General features: G+C 39.6%; 2 protein-coding genes across 6 annotated transcripts in view; both read left to right on the top strand.

Annotated features, from left to right (window-relative positions):
- The window catches only part of aplp2 (amyloid beta (A4) precursor-like protein 2), a 51,882-nt gene extending 47,767 nt beyond the window's left edge, over positions 1-4,115 (top strand). For all 5 annotated transcript variants that reach the window (XM_069720996.1, XM_069720997.1, XM_069720995.1 and 2 more), the window contains 2 exons: positions 1,544-1,699; positions 1,964-4,115. In XM_069720996.1, coding sequence (XP_069577097.1) covers positions 1,544-1,699; positions 1,964-2,065 — 258 coding nt within the window. In that variant the 3' untranslated portion in view covers positions 2,066-4,115. The remainder of the gene's footprint in view (positions 1-1,543; positions 1,700-1,963) is intronic.
- Positions 4,116-5,183: 1,068 nt separating this feature from the next.
- On the top strand, positions 5,184-19,422 carry st14a (ST14 transmembrane serine protease matriptase a). The gene is made up of 19 exons (XM_069720988.1): positions 5,184-5,424; positions 7,823-7,982; positions 9,299-9,429; positions 9,536-9,606; positions 10,460-10,626; positions 10,796-10,831; positions 11,280-11,514; positions 12,517-12,659; positions 12,769-12,872; positions 12,996-13,108; positions 13,216-13,352; positions 13,428-13,532; positions 13,629-13,736; positions 13,833-13,949; positions 14,976-15,098; positions 15,268-15,451; positions 16,436-16,707; positions 17,190-17,326; positions 18,499-19,422. Exons 1-19 carry the CDS (start codon positions 5,383-5,385, stop codon positions 18,655-18,657), a joined length of 2,544 nt encoding a protein of 847 aa, XP_069577089.1. The 5' UTR covers positions 5,184-5,382; the 3' UTR covers positions 18,658-19,422.
- Positions 19,423-20,963: the final 1,541 nt, after the last annotated feature.

Below are 20,963 nucleotides of genomic sequence, written 5' to 3'. Positions count from 1 at the left end.
GGGAGAAGATGAAAGAAGGAGGGAGTGTGGGAGTGTGCAAAGATACCAGTCCTGCAGCTGATAACTGTGTAAAAAAAAAAAAAGAAGAAGAAGAAAAACAACACTGCTGTAGGAACAGATTCCTAATCCCATTTCTGATATTTGTTTTTTTTTAAGTTTTCTGTTCTGTATTTTGGTTGTTCTGCATGTGTGCATGTTTCTTATGTGAATGTATCTGAATGTACACATTGAAAAATCTCAATTCATACGATGAATGTGAAGCCACACAAACTGCGTGTGCTCAGTTTATGTGTGTAAATGAGCAGTCAAAAAAAAATTCCCCAACGGCTGTTCACATATGATTAGTGTGTGTCATATGTGCCAGATTACGTCATGACGTTGTCGGTGACCGTGGTTGTATGTGTATACCGAATTGGGAAAGATGTCACACAATCCTCCTCAAATACACGTTGCATGAATGTGTACACACCATTCACCAGTCAATCATGTCATACAGATCCTCTGCCAAAAGGGATGCTGTCCCTGATACACTGTGGTTTTACACGCAGCATAACATTAGAATTTGAAGTCAAAAATAGCAGTCAATTTATTTTCATATTTTCAAAGCAACTTCAGTGAAGGTTAATCTGTAAAATTGACATTTTTCACCATCCCTGCTTGGAAAATCAAAATACAGTTAATGTGAGGAGTAGAAGAATTTAATTTTAGTCGTCAAAGTCGGTTGTTTCTCTTATTTTTCTTTGTATTTTAAAGGGAAGGAAGGGAAAATGAAGGGGAAATTATCATACGAGTCAACAGAGAGGCTAATCATATTGTTCCATTATTACTATTGATCAGGATGACAATTTACTCAGCACCTCTTCTGTTGAGATTTGGGAGCACAGCTTCCAGCAAGAACTACTGTATCGATCTTATTGTTTCGATTGGGGAAAGTAATGCCAACAAAGCTTTCCTAAAAGATTTCAAATTAATATCAGACACTTCTAACAGTTTACTTTGAGTCTGACGAAAAGTCAACGCTGTCAACCAGAAGCTATCGAAGCGAACTGTGCAGCACACCAGATCCACTTCTGTTGCAGCTTAAGCGCTGCTGCATTCATGCGCAGACGCTGGTTTGTTTAGTGTGAGGTGCGTTCTCTATGTGCATGTTAAAGAAGCAGCAGAAAACACAAGAATAAGTTCGTGTCAGTAGGTTTCCAAATTGCAGAAGTTGCTAAATGTTAATGTGATTCTGGGTTACTGGTCAGAGCGGGAATCAAGATAAGCAAATAAATGATGTCGACAAGTGCTGGAAATTCCTTTTAAAATGTTACATATATGTTTAGATGGCTGAATGGGAGCGCTATCTAAAACTGCCCTTTAAGAGCATGATAAAAATTGAAGTGTCTACTCAGGCAATTAGTACATGAGTACAGTGTCTTCATTATTACTGCATTAAAAACGTTGTTGTTTCTCTTTTTACAGCGTCAGTGTGCAGCCGTGTTTGCATGTATCATCTCCTCACTGCTCTCTCTGTCTCCCGCTTACTCGTTCTGCCTGCTAGGAGTCCTACCGCCCCCTGGGAGAGGACTTCGGCTTCGGGAGCAGCGCACTGATTGGCTTGCTGGTGATCGCGGTGGCCATAGCAACCGTGATCGTGATCAGCCTGGTGCTTTTAAGGAAAAGGCAATACGGCACCATCAGCCACGGCATCGTGGAGGTAAGCCACCTGTGTAGATGTAAACCACACGCATATCAGTGCTCTGAATGAACTGCTGCCCTTCTTATTCCGCGGGTCAGATTTTGTATTAAATTATCAGGTTGTATGTAAATAGAGCGTGAGTAGATGCAAAGCAAATTAGATTCTAGTCCCTGCAGCATTTGCATATGGCACACGCAGCATGTTGTACCTTCATGAGAAGAGTGATCGTGCGCCCTGCCCTTGTTCAGGTCGTCCTTTATACGTGCTGTGTCTGTCTCACAGGTCGACCCCATGCTGACACCGGAGGAACGGCACCTCAACAAGATGCAGAACCACGGCTACGAGAACCCCACCTACAAATACCTGGAACAGATGCAGATCTAACCAGAGCCTACACGGGGGCGCTGTGGAGCGAGGATGGCAACCGAGGGGGAACATACTACTGACCAATAACACATGATGCTATTGTTAAACTCATTTGCATACATCCAAACTCCATTTACTGGTTTGTTCAAAGCAATCCTTAAATAATGCTACTACTTCTACTACTGCTACTATTGTACTATAGAGCTCTTTTTGATCATGTTTCTTTTGAAAAGATGATGTATCTGCCAATTTGCATAAAGGAAAATGTGATTCTGCAGATTTATTTGTGATTATCAATACAGCTATCTCAGATCAAGATGTATAACATTTCTTCAGACATTTCTTTATTTTTTTTTTAAGTAAAAGCAAATCAAACAAAATATTAACATTTTTGAGTAGCCATCGTCAAACCAGCATACCAGACACGACGCTTTTGTTTTCCATCCTGCAAGTGTCATCCATGCAGTTTCTGATGGTTTTCTCAAAAAGAATTGGTATTTTATTTTGCTCTTTTTCCTCTCAATAGATTGCTTGTATATGAAGGTTCTTTGTACCAATTAAAATGTTTAGTGAGACAACAAATGAGAAAAAAAGGAAATCATGAATTATTTACTTTCTGTTCTTTGTTATGATAACAGACAAAATATACATATACGATTTAAATATATATATATATATAAGAGTAGATGTTTTTATTCCACCTTTTTTTTTTTTCCCAGGGAAGAGGTTATGAGTTGGTTTAGGGTGCTCAGCATGGTGATCATGATTCTTTGCAGGCACACTGTAAGAAAGCGTCGGGGAAGGTGTGCACAGGCCCCCAGCTCAAACACGTCACACAAAACCTACTCTGAACCCTTACTATGTGAATGTGATAAGATATTCCCTCCCACCCATACACGCACAAACACAACCATTTAACTGTTGGGGAATCTGTAGAAATCAGTAGATAAAATAAAACCTATTGACATGTATTGCATAGTTGAATGTATTGTGGAAGCTTTTTTCCAAACTATGTATCTGAGAGGTTCCCTTTAGGCCTTGATTTTAATGTCGTGTCACATACATTGTGACAACGGGCGATGACATGCCACAAACTGACAAGTGTTTGGGTTCTTTTGAGTCGGGGTTGTTTGTTATTTTTTGCACAAATTGTATGACGCAAATACCACGCAGTAGCAGTGAAGCTACATTGAAAACCATTTTTTAAGATTGATGGACACACCTTACAGCTGGCTTTTCTGGTCATAAAGTGTGGAACAGTGTGACAGATCGAAACAGGGCCGGCCCATGAACAAAATAATCATGCACCATTAGCCCCCAAATGAACTGCGGGGGTTTAGGGGTGCTGTACGTAATTCTGAGATCACTAGAAAGTCCCGAACAATGGATGAAGTTTTTTCTGAACCCAAACACACCTCATTTGGGGGATCATTTTGTTTGGTACTAATTTGAGGGAATTCTAACAATTTTTGCAATGCGAATTTTGGGGATTTGGATACCCACAAAAGCTTGGGCCAGCCCTGGATCAAAGCCACGTGAAGACAATTTGGAGCTGGAGGGCTGTGCAGGCAGACAGAGACACACAGAAAGACACGGCTTGGAGAGCTCGTTTCTGGAAAAAAAAAAAAAAGAGCAAACTTGTGTATTTTTACAGGTAGAGAATGACACAAACAAGTGAACTGAATCCTAGAATCATCTTTTCTCTCTCTATCTTAGTATTGTCTTTGTATGCCTGTATAGTTGATGTTGCAATCATGGCTTTTTTCCCAGAGGATTACCTGTGGTGTGCATTGTTCTTATATGAAATGATATGATATATATATTTTTAAGTTTGTTTTCTTGTTTTCTATTTTTTTCTCTTCCTGTGACAGTATCTCTGTATGTGACTGTCTCACTATGCACCCAAACAGCTTCAATCTTGTAACTGCCTGCTTGATTGTGGGAGGGGACTGGGAACTAATATAATATGCATATTAGTGATTAAAAAAAAAAAGAAAAAGTGACGCCAATGGAAACAGATTTATGGTTACAAGGGGGATACACATCAATAAACTTCACAACTTACAAATGGATGTGTCGGTTTTTTATGGGTGGATGGATGGATGAATAAATTAAGAAATTTAAGGGACCATTGTTTTTGTACTAAAACTAAGAATTAAGCTATCTATCTAGTTGATTTGATATGATAGGGGGCAATAAAAAAAAGAAACTAGAAAAAAATTATTTTCTAAAACAAAATTGCTCTGCATTATCTCAAGGCGGTGGGTGTGGATTAAAAGATGATTTAGGTTTTTGTTTTGTTTAATCATCATTTCAAATAGTTTTTTGATGGATGTTCGTGAACATTGTGCGTTGCCGTATTCTTTCTATACAGAGTACATTGTGCTTGTGTCCAGCAGATTAATAAGGTTTGTGAAAAGCATTGAAACTGGAAATATTGATTAATTTAATATCAACCGGTTGGTTTCTGTCCGGGGAAGTATGTGTTTTCTTAAACAGAAACTTCTGGCTCACAATAGGAAAAAATAGAAATGATTCAGATACTGAGTCATTCACAGACATGCCCACATAAGATCACATGACTGATACTAAAAATAGGCCAGGAGGAACCCTCCCTATCTGATTATTTCACGAGATAAAAAGAGCTGTTTTATTTTAATGCCATTGAACCTGTGCCCAGATTAAACTATAGCCATGGTTGACATTAGTAGGTGATCCTGCCAGGATTCAGTGGTGTTTCTAAATGACATAAATAGCTACCTGAACCCTGATCCTGCTGTAGATAGGTAAACCTATTCCTCTGCTTTGGTATACAATATGTGGCCTACATTAACAAATTGTAAACTTGTGTTACTTTCACTATTATAATCGAGCGGATACTGCTTATTTATTTCACATTAACAGCTGGTCTCACCTGTGGCCGGTAAACGGGAAGTGGCTTCAGGTAAGGCGTGGAGACACGCCCACAGAAACCTGAAGTTACAGGAAAAGGCTTGTTGTTTTTCACCCGCTGTTTCATCGTCGCTCCGTCGGAGTCACGCAGGTAGACGACATATCCCGGTCAGGTAGACATTAGTGTTCATTTCGGCCGGAGAGGAGTCTTCTTCTTTTTAAAAAAAAAACCCACCGGAGATATTTATTTGTATTTGTTTGGTCTCGGGTTGAACGGACAAACACAGGACTCATCTGTTTCCGATCAGGCCTGCAGGTTCCCCTCCGAAAAACTCCCTGTACGCGCCAAGTACAAGTCAAGAGAGATTACCAAGAAGAAGAGGAGAGGGGGGGAGAGATTTTGGGTTTTCATCTCTTGCGTGTGGTTCAGGTACTGACCCCTGATGGACTACATGGACAGTGGACTGAGATACGCTCCAAACTCGGTAAGACACTTGAGGCGGTGGAACTGTTTCCTCATGTTTGTTTGGGTGGTGACTTTCATTCGCTTCACCTGACGTTGTTGCATGTTGATGAATCTTCCTGCAGCAGGTTGAAATGAAATACGGCACTTCCACACAGGGTGCAGACATACTGGCGGGGATGTCAGCCTCTCTTATCACCAAACACACTGGTTTGCCTAAAGACATTCAGTATGTAACTACGAGAAGAAGAAAGGCAACGCTTAGAAGCAGCTTTCATTTCTTTGCCAAGCTTCTGGCTCTGTGCCGATTAGCGGCTGTGCCGGCAGCTCGTTTTGGTTCTGTTGGGAATGCTTTTACTCTCCTTACTGTCATAGAAGAAAGAAAGGAAAAAAGCCACGTGTAACCTTTTTGATTCTTCTCCTCTGAGGCTGCACAATCCCCAAAGTCAGATCTTTTTTTTCTTCTTCTTTCAAGTAAGAAAAGTGAGAAAGCAGTGGGGTTTTTTTGTGGATATCCTACGAATGAGCCCTCAGAGGCTGCACATACTATGCTCCTTTCCTCTGGTGCTTGATTTTTAAGTTATTTCAATGAAATATTAATTGTCACCATCCCATCTGCAGAACACGGTAAATAATACTTTAAAAAAAAATCTGTCAACCTTCAAACTCACTCAAAATTGTTGATGAACTATGTATTAAATAGTGATGTTTAAGTGCATCTCTCAAGCATGTTTGACATGAAAACATTTGGGGATCTTCATCGATGTAGATCTTCAGAAAGCAGGCAGCTACGGTGGAGCTGCTGCCTGAATTCCTCCAGGTTCCTCCACCCTGTGTGACTTGTTTACTTGAGTCCTTCTACCATGTGTACTAACATCCAGTCCAAATTACTCCACAGCATCGCAGTATGGTGATTAAATACAAGGTATGATGTGGAAAAGGCCCTTCAGTCCCAGAAGAATGGAGTATATCCGAGAAGTTACTGTCATTGATAGAGAAGCCATTTAAAGCAATGATTGCCCGATTTACATTAATATTTACAATTTTATTGTCCACAAGAATAACAAGAAAGTTGCTGTTACAGAAAATTAGGTGTTAATATAATCATATTGATTAAACCGTATGGACACTTGATTATGTGCTCATGCAAGATTTTCTCCTCATTCTGTTCTTCGTCAAGAGTTAATATTCATAGTTTTGAGTGGCATGAAGATCATATTTCTAATTATTTTGTAAATTATTTGTTGCCCAGTCTACTTAATCTTGGTAAGGCAAAGGGGTGCTATGTCATTTTATTTTTTTTTGTCTTTTTCCATTCTGACTCTATTTCTGTTACATAGGAAGTGTTTAATTTTTTTTTTTTTTTTTAAACCACACATCTCAGGAAGTGACTGCATGCAGCTAGCATTTACTTGATAAAGAAGTCATGCACAGGAAAATTATAGTTAATATCTTCACCACACACTCTGACAAAAAATGATTCATATTATGCTTTGAAAATTATAATTTGAATTAATAAAAGTGAAGCCTGCTCTTGCAAATCTCTTCTGTTAAAGCACTTTAATTTGTGGCCTCTCAGGTGAAGCGTAATTAATTATTGGCAGTCAGTTTAAACAGAGAAAGTTGTGCTCGATTTGGAAACAGTTAATGGTGTCATAGTTTTGCATTGCAGTTGAGCTTCCATTAAGCACCTTGTAATTGTCATTGTGACGTGTATAAACTCATAGTGATGTTTCCTGAAACATCCCACAGCTTCTCTGAACTCCTTTTGGTGGCCGGTAAAGTTGTCCAGTTTTTACGCTGCACTCTTCACTTCAGTGAGCGCTCACAGAAACTTGTTGCCCCTGAGTGGTTTGCTCCCAGCAGGTTTGACAGGATTTTACATTGTGAAACCTTTGTCCTCCCTCCCCCCTCTGTCTTACCTCCTTCAGGAGACTGTGACTCATGCATAATGTTACTTTCTAATCCATTAACCGCACCAGACACTGAAACTGTCCTCTCTGGTTTGTATTTGCAGACTTTGAATGAAAATCATGTGATCAAATGTAGCAACTTTTTTTTTTCAGAGGAAAGCATTTTGTCACATTTCAGACCGACGTTGAACACTTCCTGTAATGAACTCTGTAGGTCACCGCAGGCAGGGATATTCTGAAAATGCACATGTACCTACCTGCTGTCTGCTGTTGTCACTGATCTTCAGCTGAACACTCAGGCAGAGAAAAAAACAGCCTCTTTTATTCTCTCATAAAAAACAAACAAACAAAATCAAATGTGCCAGTAAAGGAGCCTCCCCGGGGAAAAGCTTTGTCCATAAATGTCTTCATCCTCCGTAGTTGGAAATCATATTTTGATGAGGCTTAATATAGATACTTCAGTCTTATTTATTGATCTTCATAACTGTTTATCTGTCTGTCTTCCAGGACAAAGACTGGGACGCCTCGGTCCAGTTCCTGCAAGCATCAGATAACAAAAAGCTTGAGAAGAAAAAGGGTCCAGGGAAAATTGGGGCCGTGATCGGTGTGGTGGTTTTTGCTGCTGTTATTGCACTTATGACCGGACTGCTGGTCTGGCATTTCCACTGTAAGTACCTCTTCCCTTTTGATAAGTAAATGTACATTATAAATATACATAATGAAAAAGTGTTCGAAAAATTACTCAGAGGCTGGATTCAAAATCAAACATATCGGACACATTTATTCTTGCAAGAAGGAGAAAACACATGTACACTCAAAGAAAGGTGTCCAGCATTGCTCAAAGTCTCTCCTCCATAGTCCAGCTTTTATACAGTCTTACAAACAGTTGACTGTCACTCCCACTCCCTCTCATATGTCTGGTTTTGTAGATAGTACTGAGTGAGGTCGTAGGTCACAAAATAGAGATACAGAGACATTGTAACTGAGACATGTTGTGCAACAGAGAGACAAATATTTGACAAGTCTGATGAGTTCATTATTTTTCCATCAAAAAGAATGCAATCTTTAATAAAAAATTTAAAAAAAACTAATCACAATGATAAACACTGCTACAGACTGAGTGAACTGACAAAGATGAACAGATGTCACAACTGCAAAGTAAAAAGAAAATCACTTTTACAGTAAATACAAGGTTGAGAAGTGCTAAGTGGCAAGGTTGATGAACACTTGACATAAATATGAGTTAATAAATATTTTGCAGACCGAACACTGAGAAAACTTCTCCACCACTCCATAGTCCTTGTTTGAATTTGTTGCATCTGGTTTCCATCTTTCAAATACTCTAAATAAAAGTAAAGTTTTGAATTTGTTGTCACTCAGGGCTTTACAATGGTTGGAGAAAAAACTGTTAAAAAAAAAAAGACCATTTTGCACATTGTTCAGAAATGTGTCCAAAAGAAATGATCATATCAACATTTAAAGGCTTATTTCTTAGCACTCTTCTGTATTTCATAGCAATCTGTTGCAAGCTTTTTGCAATATCTGGTTAACAAACAAACAGGTAGTATAAGTAAGACTGACTTCTTTGGTACAACAAAGAAAAAGCATCATCTCCTTTAAGCTCTCTGTGATAAAATCAGGAAAGTATATATGGTAAACACACATTTTGATTTGATCAGGAAATGTTCTTCAGGAGGTTAAATCTCAATGCACCTTTTAATCTGTTTGTTTATTTCCACATGCAAATAACTGAAACCTTGAAAGCGATATGTTTTTGAAAGAAGTGCTCCCTATGGACTTAAAAAAAACAAAAAAACTTTCCAAATCAAAGATGGAAGGGGAATTTTTTTTTTTACAAAAACATGTGAAGAAAGCCCAAATCTACAGCATTAACACTATAACAGAAGGAGATTAAATAGGATGAACTCTAGTGCAGTAAGGGTATCAGTGTTAATATTGAGTCTTGTCCATGTGATCCTAAAGTCCGTAAAGATGTCCGGGTCAAGAAGATGTACAGCGGCTCCATGCGGATCACCAACCAGGCGTTTGACAACGCCTACGAGAACTCCAACAGCTCTGAGTTTAAGGTGCTGGCGAAGCAGGTGGCGTCTCAGGTGAGTCCACACCGCCGCCGTGCCTCGGCCTCACGTCATCTGCGTTTGTCTTTTCGAGCAGCCTTCGTTCATGCTCGGTTGTGATTTTTAATCTCATGTCTTGCAGCTTAAAGCCATCTACTCCAAAAGTCCCCAGCTGGCCAAATACTATGTTGGTTCTACAGTTCAGGCGTTCAGGTACGGCAGTGAAGCTGAAGCACGAAGTCATTCAAAGTGACATTTTCTTGTTACTACGACCAAGAGTGTCATGTTTCTGCCGTGTTGGTTGGAGGGATATCTCAAACACATATCAAACTGAAATTAGATCAAAGGTCATCTAGTGTTTTTTGTGTGGATGTACTGTAAATCTCAACGCTACCATTTATTCTATATTTTACTCTTAAACTTTTCCTAAACATTTTTATCATTAAATTAGCCAATTGAGAGAGTTGCGCTTTATGCACTGCTATTTAAATGTCAAATGTTATCTGGTTTGCTTTTAGGGTTTTATTTCAGTCTTTATTGCAAACCCAGAGGGTCATTTCTATACCTTGGCAATATAGCCCATGTCATCAACACAAAGACATAATTATACAATGCCTGGAATTACTGCTCTGCGATTGTATGCCTGCACCAACCAGTTAAGTGACATTTAACCTCCAGAGTCGAGGCATTCCTGAGACGTACACGAGGTCACAGTAAACTGGTCCTTTGACCGTCAAAATATTATCAGTCTTCTGTCACTTGAGTCCAAGTTTATGCCAAATTTCACAAAAGTCCGTCAACGTTTTGTTGTTTTTTTTTTAATGTATTGTTTTAATGAAAATGGATGGACATGAGGTCACAGTGACTTGACCAACAAAACTAATCAGTTCCTGTTTTAGTCTTCGTGAACATTTGTGCCAAATTTGAAGAAATTCCCTCAGGGCACAGGGGGCTCACAGTATTTACATATAACCTCTAAAGGCCTGATATATTAACACGCGTGTTTTTGTCTGAACCTTTGAACACAGCAGCTCTGTGTTTATACGTCTAATCATTGTGTCTGCAGTGAAGGCAGCGTCATTGCCTACTACCTGTCTGAGTTCAGAGTGCCTGCCGGCCAGGAGACCGCTGTCGACAGCGTCATGACTTCAATGGACAAGCTGGTGGACAAAGATCAGCGTGCCCTGCACAGACCTGGCAACGCGCTGGTCTTTGAAGATGTGGTGTCTTCAGGTAGAGTCAAAGCTGTTTCTCATTCAGTCCTTATTATTAATAATGCAGTTTTGCTGGTGGTTTGCTGCAGAGTCGGTTATTAAGCTTGTCTCTGGATGTGTTTTGTTTTTGTTGTTGTGTTGTCAGTATCATCATCTTACTTCTGTGTTCTTTGTTTTTGATCTCACAGCACTTGACGCCCGCTTGTTTTCAACATCATTCAATAGTAAGTGCTCAGCTCGCTTTTATCATTTATCAACAGAGGAACCGCAGACAATTTAATTCTGTAGTTCTGGTTTATAACGTGTTACCTCACCATTAGTGATTATTGTCTGTTGTCACCACATTATTCTGCCTGGTCTTTCTACTCGGCAAAAAATAGGATTTATGTCATTTATATTCTTCAGAAAAAACGATATTGTAACTGGCTGATAAACATGATGTCGGGTTATATTTGGGTATGCGTTTTTTTCAATAATAACTTTTAATTAGAAATGCCAGATTAAAAGAGTTTAATAACCATTTTTAGTTTATATTTAGCTGTGACCACTCAGTACAGTGGTAATAACTCAATAGGGTCATGTATTTGCATTACATTTGCACAGTAAATATTGTCTCAGTGAAAGTGGCCTACAAATGTGAATACCACTAAATGTCAAGTGTTTGTCTCTTAGATGTCTTAAAGTTTTCAGAACATGCAAAGATCAATCAAATGGAGCAGATCCAGTCCCCCGGCTTCCCCAACAGTCCTTATCCTCCCAACACGTTCATCCAGTGGGAGCTGAGAGCCGACCCCGGCTACGTCGTCAAGCTCGACTTCGATACGATGAATCTGGAAGAGAACTGCAAGAACGACTTTGTCAAAATCTACGACTCCCTGGCGGCCATCGAGAGCCGGGTTATGGAAGAGTAAGTTGCAGATAAATACCTCTCCTGTTTACAACACTCTTATTTTAATGCTCATTTTAAATGCTGTATGCTTTTAAGTTTAATGTAGAGGAATTCATCTTGTTCGGAAGGCCCTCTCCTCTGCTGGTCAGATGTGCCTCTGATAGAACTGCACATGAAGCCAAAGTTACCCAACATTGTCGGGGTTAAGACTCGTGCTAGAATTATTACACTTTAAAAATTTAATTTTCATTTAAATCTGGATGAAAGTCACCCGAAAATGTAGGAATGTGCTCGTTCCAAACCAGCAAAGCAACATTCAGACAGAAATCTATCTGGATCTCTGCAGGAAGAACTTTGACGAGTATGTGATTAATCATATTTGTCATTCTTGCCCTGGATAACTGCCTCAGTTACAGTTTTATGAAAGCGTTTTTCTTGATTTTTGAAGTGTAAATACAACTACTGCAGAAGGCAGTAAAAAATGAGTTAAATTTCTCATTAACTTCACAGATAGTCTGCCTGAGGGTAAACTATCAAGTTTTGATTTAGTCTCATGGTCAAACTTGAATATTACTGTTCATATTTTCTGTTTTATAAGTTCATGAAATAAAAAATAAAAATGCATGAATATTTGAAGAAAGATTTATTTTAATGTCTGTTTGCTGGTGGATTTGTTTTTTCAAATATATTTTCCCTTCATAAATCTGAATAATATGAAATATGCCCAGCGGTGTCCAAACTTTAGCATACAGATGCATAAGTGACAAAAATTGATGATACTTTTTCTTAGGAATATAGTGGATTCATCTGTGATTAAAACATAGGATTAAGATATGATGTAAATACTTTGTTTGGGCCAAAGATTCAAATCAAGATCCAATGAGGATTTTTATTTGTCATTAACAAAGACAACTGTCATAACAATCCTAAAACTCCCATCAGCATTGACTGTCCCGTATCGTCCTGGTGTATGTCGGTAAACGGTGAATGTGGTACATTTATGTTGTCTGTTTTCTACAGGATGTGCGGCTATTACTCACCCAGTGAACCTCTGACCTTTCTGTCCTCTGGGAATGTCATGCTGGTGACGATGGCCACAAACGAAGGGCAGAACTATCCTGGTTTTAGAGCAAAAGTCTCCCAAATTCGGCGTGGAAGTGCAGGTAGGGATCTAACGCACGGGTGCATCCCGACTGAAGCTCACTGGAGCCTTTTTTTTTTTTGGTCATAAATGTTTGATATCTGTTCAAACACATATCATTATTTTAACAGGCACAACATGCGGTGGCCAGCTGAGGGGCGATGAAGGCAACTTCTCTTCTCCCAACTATCCAAATTACTATCCTCCTAGCACTACATGTCAGTGGTCCATCGAGGTGAGATGTGGGCATCTAATTGACACATCACATGTCATATGTGTCACACATGTTTCTGTTCTGTGATGCTCCTCTGTGGCCACCATTTCTCATAGTTTTTACTCATTTCTTTTAATCATGAAGGTCTCAAAGGATAAGGCGGTGAAAGTGACCTTCAAAAAGTTCTTCTTGTCTGAGCCCGGGCAGGAAAACAAGAAGGGCTGTCACAAAGACTACGTGAAGGTGAACGGAAAGAAGTGAGTGTTTCTTTGTGCATATATATATATAAAATTTTAAAAAAAAACGGATGCGGTTTACATGACAGATGGGCAGTTGTGTCAGTGCTTGTACATGTCCTCCTCAGACTGTGTGGAGATCAGCCTGACGGGACGGTGACAGAATCCAGCAACACAAACACAATGAATGTGGTGTTCTTCTCCGATTCCTCCTACGTGGACCGAGGCTTCGAGGCAGAGTTTCAGGCCATTGACGTCAAAAACCGTAAGTGACTCTGTCTCTCGCAGATCGTGAATATTTCTTGACATCAGTTTCTCACGTTGACGTTGTTGTCCACAGCCTGTCCGATGAAGTTCCAGTGCAAGAATCAGCGCTGCATTAAGTCGGAGCTCAAGTGCGACGGATGGAACGATTGTGGAGACATGAGCGATGAGTTGAACTGCAGTAAGTACTATTTACTCACGTGATACTCGGTCTATTGGTTTTATTTGTGTTTATTGTTACATATGTCGTCATTTCCGATTTTCCGTTTTCCTCCAGAGTGCAGCTCAAAAAGTATCAGTTGTAGAAATGGACTGTGTAAGCCCATGTTCTGGAAATGTGACGGCGTAGACGACTGTGGAGACCGCACGGATGAGATGGACTGTGGTAAGGCCAAATGACACTGATGGAGGAGACGCATTTCATACGAGCAGTGAAAGGCTTTGGATCAGTTTTCTCACACTTGTTTCTTTTGTTTTTAAGGTGGGTGTAAATCCGAACAAATAACGTGTAAGAATGATAAATGTGTTTCCAAGAAGAGTCACTGTGATGGCAGGGACGACTGTGGAGACGGGTCGGATGAACTGGACTGTGGAAGGAGTAAGACTTATTTTTCTCCCTGTAAACTGCAACAAAGAAATCTCCAGACATAAATCACGGATTATATTCTTTAAATCCAGATTATCTCCAAATAAGCATCTTAATTGGCCAGAAAAGCCAAGCATTTCATCTGACACCTAAACTCCTCGATCTGTAAAGCCTTTAGGATGACATCATTTATTGTGTATAAATGAATGATCACACTACTAGACTTACTAAAACAAGCTTAGCCCACAGCAATAATCTAAAAACTCAGAGGCTCTTTAAAGATTTTCATCTTCTTTTAGAAAATTGCTTTGATTGTATTCTACATTTATTGTTTTGGTTCTGTCTTACTGTTAATGTTCATCACCACTGTTTCTGCAAAAACCTTGGAAACACCTCCGGTAAAATCTTGGTGGTCACGTATTGCAGGTATTAACTTGTGACTTTGAGCAAAGATAATGTTGCCAAAGTCGTTCTAGTTTAGATGTCGAACAGGTAGAGCGGTGGGGTAGGGTGTGGGTATTGAGTGGATTAATCCTGGGACGGCATGTTGAGGTGTTCTGGGCTGAACTCGATGAAACACCGGTGAAGGGAGGTGCCCACTTGATATGACAAACTCTCACCTTGTTGCGAAGGCTTTGTACTTGGTTGTGTTTTACTAGATAGAATCCTGTGAATTAGTGAGATGTGTAGTAGGTGAAGACAGGTGGTAATATTAAGACTGTGGACTACTGTTATTCTGCAATAATATGGCACTTTGTGTGCACTTTAAAACCAAACAAAAAACTACCTGCTAAGCACATAATTACAGACACAATTAGTAACCAGTTGTAGAGGAAGTGTATTCAGCAGCCGAAGAGCTCGAAGGAGATTCTCATCTGATTACTGATAATCCATCTTCAAACACATGTTTTCCGCTCGGGTAAAGTGTTTACTCGTGTAAAGATCATTCTGTTTTGATGACCACATAAATAATGTGGAGGACGTCATACAGGATGTGGTTCGTAGCTTTAGATTTGATTGGTCTTCTCTTCTCCCCAGAGACCGATATACAATGCACTGATCTGACGTACAGATGTAAAAACAACAAATGCATCAGTAAAGTGAACCCAGAATGTGACGGCGAGCAGGACTGCGAAGACGGATCTGACGAGGACAACTGCGGTACGTCACAAACAAAAACCCCAACCGGTGCATGTCTGAGATTTAAAAACCAGTCAGATCTTCATCTGCATTGTTTAGCCTTCTTGAGAAAATGGGTGTGATCTTCCGCCCACTTATGAACGAGTTGCAACAAGCCAGCTCTGTGACTGATTGACGGTTTTCTCCGCAGACTGCGGGAGGAGTATGTTCAGGACGACACGTATCGTGGGCGGTCAGGACGCAGAGGAAGGGGAGTTTCCCTGGCAGGTCAGCCTCCACGTCAAAAAGTACGGCCACGTGTGCGGAGCGTCCATCATCAGTCCAACCTGGGTAGTCACTGCTGCTCACTGCGTGCAAGATAACGACCAGACAAGGTAGCGTCCTACTTCATGCTTTATGTTCTCACTGGCAACTACAGTTGTTGTTTTTTTCCAGTTAAATGGGAAAAATGGTGACTCATTCTCGCATCGCTGTCAGAATTTATAAGATAAAGTGAGAGCTATTTAGTTCTCACCCACTTTTTGATGGTTTGTGATCATACAATTTTCATTTTTACTCACATTTAGCAGATGTTCTTATCCAGAGGAATAGAAAAGAGTGCAACAGTAAAGTGACATTATGGTCCTCCATAGCTGTATTTTTATCCTGGCTGCATTATTTCAGAGGGATTTCTGAACAAATAAAAACACTGTAAAAGTGCTTACTAAGTTAGTTCAAATATTTTATGTTTATTTAGGGCCTTGAACAGTTTCTAGTATAGTTGAATTTGATGTTTACACACAAATGACAAATCTGTTGGTGTTATATAACATGGTTTTGTCTTGAATAAAAAAAAAAATGAAACCATAAACACTTTGAAAGGCCTCAAGTACTTCTGAACAACCCAGTTGTGACTTCAGTAGTTTGAGTTGAGAGACACTGTGAACATGTTGTGAAACATTAAGCCTCTGTGTTTTCACTAACAACACAATGCTCGCATGTGTGTGTGAATTATTTAGTACACATGAAACCCTTCCAGGCCCGCAGCACAAGATGTGGATGCATTTTTTAGACTGTGTTTCTTTATTAACACAGTAGGAAAAATTTGAGCTGTCAAAAAGAAAATGTTGATATTTTAGGTATTTACATAGCACATATTGTATTCTGCTGTGGTGTCAGGGTAATAAATAAATAAAGTACCTTTTAATAAATGCTTTTGAACATTCAGTTTACTTTTGAAGCAGTCTGACAGCCAATCTCACTCTTAACTATACCGGTAAACAAACAGACCTTAAACGTGGTTTCATAAATATCCTCTAATCACATGCTTGTTAATTATATATTACCTAACATTGAGAATGAACTCTGCTTTGCTTCAGATACTCCCAGCCCGGCACTTGGGAAGCTTACTTCGGCCTCCACATGCAGCGTAACGTTGGCAGCACTGTCGTGAAGAGGAACCTGAAGCAGGTCATATCCCACCCCAATTACAACGCACACAACTTTGACAATGACATCGCCCTGATGGAGCTGGACAGTCCCGTCACCTACTCCGACTACATCAGGCCCATCTGCTTGCCGGCTCCCCAACACAATTTCCCAACCAGCCACACTGTGTGGATCACAGGGTGGGGGGCCACTCGAGAAGGAGGTGAGTACCCACCAACAATAAACGAACCCTGAGACCCTAACTTAAACAAGAAGGTTTATTGCAATTATTGCAGAATTAGCAGATAGAAATATAAATTTTGGGGGATTTAGATACTGGCATGAATGAATTCAAATGCATCAGGCACACAGATGATAGATGGCTATAAAAACACACTGCAATATGTTGGTTGGTTGATTTTTGATTTATTCATGATGATCAGCGAACTGACTAAATTTCTTATTTTTAATTTATGATTTAGTCATGTCAGTTGGAGGTCAGATTAATCTGGTTTGGTGTTGATTTAGTGGTTGTTGGTTTTTTGGTGATTCTCTGTCACTAATTCACACCATGCAACATTACTGTGGACCCGCCAGTAGAAACAATACCTTTCTCACTTGACGTCCTGCCATTACTGGAAGCATAATATCACTAATTTGAATCACAAAAAGCTCCATGTGACTGTTGTGTGTTTGTGATTTTAGGATTTGCTGCAACGGTGCTCCAAAAGGCCCAGGTCCGAATCATAAACCACTCGGTGTGTAACGATTTAATGGGAGGGCAGATTACCTCTCGGATGCTGTGTGCTGGAGTGCTGAGCGGAGGAGTCGATGCTTGTCAGGTAATAAACACTCCTTGAGCTCCATGCTGTTGCTTTCTTTCATTCTTTCTTCATTTCTCTCGTTTTCAACAGATAAAAAGTGTGGCCGCCTCGGGGTTAATTGCATTTTTCCTTCAGCTTTAAAATAAAAATAAGTCCCTATAATTTCCAGCATGTCATAAGAATGTCAGTTAGCTGTAACTGTGGAAGGTAAGACACGATCTAGAATATGAAAACAACTGGTTTTTTTAGCTACTTATCTGCTGGGCAGATAGAAAAAGCAAAACCCCCATTTGACTGCAAAGGAGGCAGAAGAAGGTGCAAGTGATACAGGAGCAGTGGTGCAGCACTGATGCAGATACAGAAGCGACGTGGAGGAGTCATCCAGAGAAAACCTGAGTAACATCATTACAAAAGTTAATGTCTGAAAATTGCAAAGGTCTGAATAAGCCAGAGTGCCGTGGACAGATGACGTTCAAAAAGAATGAAAAGAACACCTGGCCAGCTGTTACGCATGGAGGTGGAAATATTCTGCTTTGACGATGTGTGACAGTCAGTGACTTTGCACAGATAGAGGGAAGAATTCATTCAAGTAAACATCAGCAGATTTCGGATACAAAAGTCCTGCCGTCAGTCTAGAAAGGGAAACTGAAAATATCCAAACCGGGTCTCAAAATTCAGCATTAACTACTTCAAAAGAGGGAGGCTGAAGCTTTTAGAGTGGCCCTAAGTCTGCTGGTCATTAAACATCTTTGGAAAAATCTGAAAAAATGTGCAGGACAACCTAAAGATATCTCAAAACTTCAAGTGATCTTCAAGTTAGTTAAATATTCTGTATCAAGATGAGATTCTTATGTGGCTTCAAAAAGTGTTTTCAAGCTGCGAGATCTGCCAAATGAGATTTACGTCATGCTGACTTTAGAGAAGCTTCAATCTTTAGACCCACAATTAGTGCTATTAATATAGAAAAGTTACAGAGCACAAACATTCAAAGAAGGAATTTTAATGTCTTATTTGCTGCAGTGGTTCTATAATTTTTACTTGGTCAATCAGCAGCATTTCAATTTTACCCGGGGCTGTCCAAACTTTTTCATACAAATTTAAATATTTTATCAATCAACAAATTAAATAGTACCTAGAAATCAAACCGTTTTAAATTTTCATGTTGAGATAAGCATGTTTTCCCGTTTCAGGGCGACTCTGGCGGTCCTCTGTCCAGTCCGTCTGGAAGTCGTATGTTCCTGGCAGGAGTCGTGAGCTGGGGTGACGGCTGCGCTCGCAGAAACAAACCAGGCATCTACACAACGGTCACCAAATTCCGCGGCTGGATCAAAGAAAAGACAAGAGTGTAAATGTCAGACTACACCAAAGATATGGACGTAAACACGGACTGATGACGAGCACCACAGTTTGGATTTTTACTTCAGGAAAACACCTCTCTCACTCTCCAGCCGAAGCCGGGACCTCGACTCCCAGTTCTAGCTGTAGTGGAGAACGCACTCTTTATTTGTAGAGAAAATCGAAACACATTTTAGATCTGTCGTGATTTCGTGTAGATAGGGTTGATTAAATGTAAATAAATGTTTTATTTTTATGATTTAAATGGAGAACAATGTTTTATACAGCATAAGAAATAGATTCCATGTGTGATTGTTACACACATACACTTATGAAATGAGCATTCTTGAACTCTTGTCATCCTGTGTTTTATCATTAGATATTTTAAGGATTTATCTTCTGTTACTTGTTGTCTTTGTTTTTAATTTTTTTTTTTTCAAGTTAAAAACAAAATGACTCTTTCCATCTTACCTCCTATGGATTGGTATCTTAGGTCCATCAGAAATCCCTGAAAAATAGGTCGTGATTGTTCACTTTTGAAAGCATTACCTTTCTCATTGTGGATGCCATTCCATTTTAACAGATGTGAACTGCTTTTCTATCAGCATGAAACACAGTAAAATATCGAATTCAATCTTTAATGTCTGATTTTCTTCATGTGATCTCTCTTCCATTCATCATTAATATAAATCCAGTCTGGCCAGCTAATCGGTCTCAAGTTGGCGATGTGTAAATGTGTGTTTTATAGCAGATGTTTTTAAATAAAATATTTCTAATGACCTCCTGTGCAAGCTTTGAGCTATACTTTTTCTAAAAGGTCTTGCCGCACGCAAGCAGTGGTGCAAAAAGTGAATATAGCTGCAAGCGGCAATGATCAGGTTTGAAGCAAATTGCAAGCAGTAGGAGACAAGATGCACATGAAAGTAAATCACATGCACAAATGGCGACATTGTTGACTCGGTGTACTTGGACAGAATGATGTAGAGGAGGTCCTGAAAAAAAGGAGGCCAAAGGGGTAGTAATTTATTGTAATTATTAAAATTTTGGATTGTGAAATGGCAAAAAAATTGTAATTGTGAATATAACTTCGAGGAGAAATAATCGGGATCCAAGCTCATTGGTGGTGCAGTGGTTCGCACTGTCACCTCACAGCATGAACATTCAGGGTTCGAGGTTTTTTTCTTTTTCCATCCCTACGAAAGCATATATTTTATATCATTGTATAAATTGTCCTCTGCTGCCACCACCCTCAGGCAATTAACAGTAACTGAGGTTTGGCTGCAATATCTCTTTTTTTTTTTTTATGTATTAATGGGCCAAATGGGATAAAGTTTGTGGTAATTTGGAAATTTGAAATAATATTTGAATAATTATAACATTTGTTATTTTTGCTATTGTTTTGAGGTTTTGTGCCATTTGTTTTGTTGTTGACCTTTGGTTTGGTATTAGTATGAGTGCATTCACAACCTAAACTGAGAAATCCTAAAGGGAATCGCTGTAGGGAGAATTTGACCCCCCAGGGAATATTCATTCAAATGCGACCAAAATTGCAGCAGACATTCTTTGGAGAGTAGATATACATGTTTTCAAGGGGGTCTGCAGTGATATTAAATATCTTCCTGTAATGTGTAGTGTATGCAAAACAGACACGGTATGAAGATACGGGTTCGAGCCCCGCTCAGGTATCACACGTGGTTCACGGGTTACCCGCCGAGGTAACACACAAGGTTCACGGCTTACTGAGGGCGAGTCCCCTTAATAAGCCACATGGTTCACGGAGAGCGAGACCTCCGAAGGCAAGTCCCTCATGTCATCATGTCATAATACAGTCTGTCTACTGGAAAGATGGGTTGTGCAGCAGTTAGTACTGTTGCCTCCCAGCTACAAGGTTTTGGGTTTGATCCCCCTTCATCATGACTTAAGCTGGTTAAATGTTGTCCACATTTAAAACGTTTCTAAAAGTCAAAATGTTGGTAATAAAATTCTGAGACAAATCACATATCATTGGGATGATGTCAGGTGTATCACCATATATTTTGGTGAATTTTGAGCAAACATTTGGAGAAATAGAAAATGTTTTGCATGTGCTATACAATACAGGAAGATATTTGATATCAATGCAGACCCCCCCCCCCACCATTTACCCAAACCGACCCCCCTCTGAAAACATGTGATACCTCATATCCAGAGACTGTCTGGGTCCTTCATTGTAGCATTTTAATAATTATTTCTGGACATAGAGATGTTAATTGATTTTGCATGTTTTGAAAAATAGAGTGATGGACTTCTGAATTGACCACAGGTTGCAATAAACCAAAGT

Source organism: Brachyistius frenatus, unplaced genomic scaffold, assembly GCF_029030835.1.
Source record: "Brachyistius frenatus isolate BFR_SWC_R1_liver_20210118 unplaced genomic scaffold, ASM2903083v1 Contig_254, whole genome shotgun sequence".
NCBI lineage: Eukaryota > Metazoa > Chordata > Actinopteri > Embiotocidae > Brachyistius > Brachyistius frenatus.
This window is presented reverse-complemented; position numbering and strand designations above follow the sequence as displayed.

Bases quoted from the DNA above. Each gene is read 5' to 3' on its own strand.
- st14a (XM_069720988.1), top strand. From the start codon at position 5,383: ATGGACTACATGGACAGTGGACTGAGATACGCTCCAAACTCG. The intron at 7,983-9,298 runs GTAAGTACCTCT...GTGATCCTAAAG, and splicing joins GCTGGTCTGGCATTTCCACT to TCCGTAAAGATGTCCGGGTC. The intron at 9,607-10,459 runs GTACGGCAGTGA...TTGTGTCTGCAG, and splicing joins TCTACAGTTCAGGCGTTCAG to TGAAGGCAGCGTCATTGCCT.